General features: G+C 36.4%; 1 protein-coding gene across 1 annotated transcript; it reads left to right on the forward strand.

The window, feature by feature from the left end:
* Window positions 1-1,406: 1,406 nt before the first annotated feature.
* LOC114300603 (uncharacterized) lies at window positions 1,407-1,961 on the forward strand. Its single transcript, XM_028245468.2, has one exon. The coding sequence runs from the start codon at window positions 1,407-1,409 to the stop codon at window positions 1,959-1,961; it is 555 nt and encodes a 184-aa protein (XP_028101269.2).
* The last annotated feature ends 3,505 nt before the right edge of the window (window positions 1,962-5,466 follow it).

The following is a 5,466-nucleotide window of genomic DNA, read 5'->3' on the forward strand; positions in this document are numbered from 1 at the left end:
GCAAAACAATCCATTTTTGACATTTGATTCAAACATCGGTTTTTCAAAAGAATTGCTAGATTTGGACTCTTTTGAGTTTTTGCTGTTTTACATTGTACTTGTGAAATCAGATTCAGAACCACAAGAGTCTGAACTGTGGAGCTAGTTGTATCCAAAAGGAGCACAGAAAGCAAGCTACAGGCTTTTTAAAGCATGTTTTATTAGAATAGCCAGATATGTTGAGTGGCTATCTAATATTGTGCTAGTGATCGAGAAGAATGGAAAACTAAGGGTATGCATTGACTTTTGAAATTTGAATTTGGTAACCCCAAAGGATGAGTACCCTATACCAATAGTTGATCTGCCAGAGGACAATTCAGCAGGACATAAAGCTTTGTCCGTGATGGATGGACATTTTGGCTATAATTAGATGTGCATACCTGAGGAGGATGTCCACAAGACAACTTTTAGGTGTCTTGGAAACATTGGAATCTTCGAATATGTTAAGATGCCATTTGGACTGAAGAATGCTGGAAAAACATATCAGAGGACAATGAATACTATTTTTCATGATTTGGTTGGAGGATATTTGGAATGCTATATTAATGACGTGGTTGTAAAATCTTAATCCATGGAACATCATTTAGTCCATCTGACAGCAGCCGTCGAAAGAATGTGAAAATTTAAGCTAAACTTAATCCATGCAAGTGTGCTTTTGGTGTATCAGCTGAAAACTTCTTGGGGTATGTGGTACACAAAAAGGGAATACAGATTGATGAGAACAAAACCAAAACCATCATTGAGGCTAAGCCTCCAGCAAGTAAGAAAGAATTGTGAAAATTTCTTGGCCAAACAACTTCCTTTGAAGGTTGATTTCGAATACTGTTGGGAAAACTAAAGTTTTTCCTTCTTTGTTAAAGTTAAAAGATGAAGAAGAGTTCACATGGACAGTAGAGTATCAAGCTGTTTTCAAAGGAATAAAAGCCTATTTGGCCAAACCTTCAGTACTGATGCCATTAAGGAAGGACAAACCCTTGAAGTTATACATTGCTGCAGCTAAAGAATCATTGAGAGTTTTCTTACCCCAAGACAATGAAGAAGGCAAGGAGCAAGCAGTCTGTTACCTTAGTAGGTTTTTAAACTCTTGTTAATGTAAATACTCAGTTGTAGAAAAGCTGTGTTTAGCCTTGTACTTTGCAACAATAAAATTAAGATATTATCTTTTTCCTACTGTTGTCTTGGTAATTGCAACTATAGATTTGGTTAAATATATGTTATCTAGACCTATATTAAGAGGAAGAATTGGCAAATGGATTTTAGCTTTGTCAGAATTCCACTTAGAATATGTCCCCCAAAAGGCAGTAAAGGGTTAGGTGTTGGCCAACTTCTTAGCTAATTATCAATGTCAAATAGAAAGTCAAGAAATAATGGATCTTGACATAGCTGATTTCGAACCATGGCAGATGTGGTTTGATGGGTCAAAAGCTAATGGTCTAGTAGGGATTGGTATTGTAATCAAATCACTACAAGGGGCAAAATCTAGGCATGGTTTTAGAATTGATGAAACCACTCGTTCCGATGATTACGCTGAGTACGAAGCTTTGGTTATGGGACTTGAAATACTTATTGGTTTACAAGCTCATGTAGTTGACATATTTGGAAATTCTCAATTGGTAATTAATCAAGTAAAAGGAGTCTTTAAATGTCCAAGTGTAAGCCTATTACCATACTATGTTGTTGTTGTACATTTGCTCTCCCAATTCCAAATGGCAAATGCAACTTACATTCCAAGATTCATGAATGACAAGGCCAATGATGTGGCTCAGAAAGGTTCGAATTTCAAACGAGGGGATAATACTCAAATAGATATGAGTCAAGCAACATATCAGAAGCTAATACCACCTTTAGCAGGATGGGGTATATTGGTAGAGGCTAATCAAAGTCACTTGGAAGAAGAAGATTGGAGACATCCAATCATTTAGTATTAAACTGGCTCTTCTTTGAAGGCCAGTAGAAAGCTTAAACTGTAGTCAATGCAATTCATAGTATATGGGAATGCTGTAATGCCCCGCCTTTTATTACCCAAATTCTTTACCAAATCCTTACATTATTTAAAAAATTGCATCCATTCAGGAACAAATACAAAATAAATAGTAACATTCTCTCACGACAACAATGATGATATATAAATAAAACATGGTATAACACCCTTAGGCTTACAATAAATAACAATAAATAAAAACAAAAGGGATTTACCCTTATACAATACATGGCTCTCGGCCGACAAATAAAAGGCCCCATGGCCAGCAAAGTAAAAGAAATTAGTCCCGAACAATTTTCTAACTTAGTACCTGAATTTTTTTTGTCAAAACATGGAATGAACATTAAGCCCAGTAGAGATCCCGAAGATCCTAACCTATCACAACATATAGATAAAAATGATTACGCATGCACCACGCTATACCATATAAGTAATATGACAGTTAATATCCAAAAGTATAGTCATATAAATATGTTTTTCTCAAAAGTTCTTCTTTACTCAACACAGTATAAAGCCATTGCTTCTCTTAGAAATTCTTATTTATCTTCTAACACACATTTCAAAACCCCATTCTTCTTTTCATAAAACCCTCCATGTTAACATAAAAGAATTTCACTTAAACATCTGTTCTGAAAACACAACCCCATATATAAGTCATAACCCAACTCCACATATCACTACGCCATACTCATCTACAGACCAATACATCAATGATCTTCTCTAGCCTAGGGCCCAAGGACTCAAAGACAACTACAACATGAAAAACCAATAACGCACATATCTAAAAAAAAAAATAACCGAGAATAATACATATGACCAATTTAATCTGCACCGGCATACAACATGGATGACAGATTCCACAACACATATAACACATAACACTTTACCGGTCTCACCTGAAAGGGGGTGCCCCACAGGTCATACTTTACTGGACGTAAACAGGAAGGAATGAAGAACCTATCACAAGGCGCCATGCTTTGCTGGCTTAGATACGGCGGGAAACAGACCCCCTTTCATACTTTATTGGGCACAAATCCGAAGGGACAAGGAAACTTCTGTCAAGGCGTCACCTTTTAAAATGTATTACAACATCACAGTACGGTGGGAAATAGACCCCCAAACAACATCACATTGAAAGTATAACAAGCTAGCCAACATCAATAATACACAGGTGTAATACCTACACCTAATCCAATTATTACAATCTTGACTATTAACAGTAAAATACATTAACCCACTTCCTTCAAAATGTGCTCCATGCACCACCGCTCAACAACGGGTTTTCTTACATTTTTAAAATGTTTCCAAAACACAATACGAATTACTGAACACCAAAATCATACTATCCAACGACCATCTCATAACATAACAACATTCATACATGGTCCAATTACCTCTTTAACAACATAATCCATAACTCAACAATTAAATTATCTATTTACAATGTCCATTCACAATCAACAGCATACCATCCTACGCAGTAGTACTCATAACCTATATCTAACAACAAGTAATACTATTCTCCACCGATGGCTAAGGACAAAACTCTAAACACCAATTACGTAATCAAAACAAGAAATACATCCTTAGGTAATTCCATATTCCCGTTCATTACAAATCTCTCATCTTTTAAAAAAAGATAGTTAGTTTCACTTTATTTTGAAAACAAAACCTCACTACTCTAAATCCCAACAAGCACAACAATAGCCAACATCCATCAATATTAATCCAAAACCCCAATACTTATAAACCACCACAACATAACCCAATTTTATTCAACATTAATCTTCCTCTTTAACATTCCAAAATTTACAAATGAAATACCAAACCTTCCAAATCCACATCCTATACGTGTTTTGCAACCCATGATAAATCGTAAACATAATGCATAAATCCACCAATTTAAACCCAAACAACCTATATGCTTTTAAAAAAATCAACTATAAAACTCTATATTTTTAAATTCCATAAAAACTACCACAAGTCTATCTACGGCGAAGTATTGGAAAGAAGCTCAAGAATCCTTACCTTGTGGAGCGAAGAGGAGAAAATTCGAAAATCCACCGATGACGAAAACACAATTTGCTCAGATTAAATGGAAGCCCTAGGCAAGTTCTACCCTTTTTCCCAAAGGGCCATGGTTGAGAAACTACTAGATCAAGGTGTATTTGCAAAGAGAATGAGAGTTTTAGAGAGAGAAGCTCTAGATCTAGGGTTTTTAGAATGTTTAGAGAGAGAGAGAAATGAAAAAGTGATCTAAAAAGTGACTTTTACGAACTGATATACGTGCAGACTGCTTGAGCATAAGAAGTGTATCTTGAGCATCCAGACACAAAATGTATGATCGCTCGAGCGTAGGATGTGACCGCTCGAGCGTATAATACAAACTCCCATAAGTTTTGCAGATAGAAGACCATCGCTTGAGCTGAAGAAGTACCGCTCAAGCGCAACACCGCTCAAGCGAAGAATGCACCCTTTTAGTAGTTTTGCAGACTTGTAAAAGTACTGAGAGTTTTCAAATACCGCTCGAGCGTAGAGACAAAAATCTAGGCAACAACCATTTTGAAAAGTAAGCAACCAACTTGTTCCAAACGCAACCAAGATACTCCAATAACCAAACTCAATAAGGAATAAGGGCAAACAGGACATGAACAATCATATAAGACAATGAAACTTGGATCCAAAACATGAAACTGATTGGGTTTAAACTAGAGTCGCTATAAATGCTCTTTATAAAAGAGGAGCATATGGTCTTCTGTTGGAATGCCTAGGACCAAAAAAGGCATTGACTGCCATGGCTGAGATACATGAAGGTATATGTGGTGCTTATCAACTTAGTGTTAAGATGAGATGGTTTCTTTGAAGGCACTCTTATTATTGGCCAACCATTCTTAAGGATTGCCTAGAGTATGCAAAGGGTTGCCAAGCATGTCAGAGGCATGGCATGTTAAGGCATGTTCTAATAAATGCTCTACATGCAGTAGTGAAGCCTTGGCCATTTAGAGGGTAGACAACGAACATGATAGGAAAAATTTACCCATCTTCTTCGAAACAACATTGTTTCATTCTAGTAGCTACAGACTACTTTACCAAGTGGGTTGAAGCTAAGCCTTATAAGACTATGGATCAAACAAAGGGGATTGACTTTATCAAGGAGTTAATCTATACATTTGGTATTGTACATACCATAACTGTGGAAAATATGACTGTGTTTGATGGAAAGATAGTAAAAGCTTTTGCAGCGGAATATGGAATTAGCCCTGTCAACTCCACCCTATATTATGCACAAGTAAATGGTCAGGTAGAGTGATCTAACAAATCCTTAAAAAAGGGGATACAAAAAGTTGTTGAAGACAATCCTAGAGATTGGCACAACTTGTTGTTAGATGTTTTGTGGGCTTATAGAACCTCCCAAAGATCAAGTACATGAATTACTCCTTATGCCT

This window comes from Camellia sinensis, chromosome 11 (genome assembly GCF_055761805.1).
Source record: "Camellia sinensis isolate YWXY chromosome 11, ASM5576180v1, whole genome shotgun sequence".
NCBI lineage: Eukaryota > Viridiplantae > Streptophyta > Magnoliopsida > Ericales > Theaceae > Camellia > Camellia sinensis.

Excerpts from the sequence above, each read along its gene's own strand:
- LOC114300603 (XM_028245468.2), top strand. The coding sequence starts at position 1,407 with ATGGATCTTGACATAGCTGATTTCGAACCATGGCAGATGTGGTTTGAT.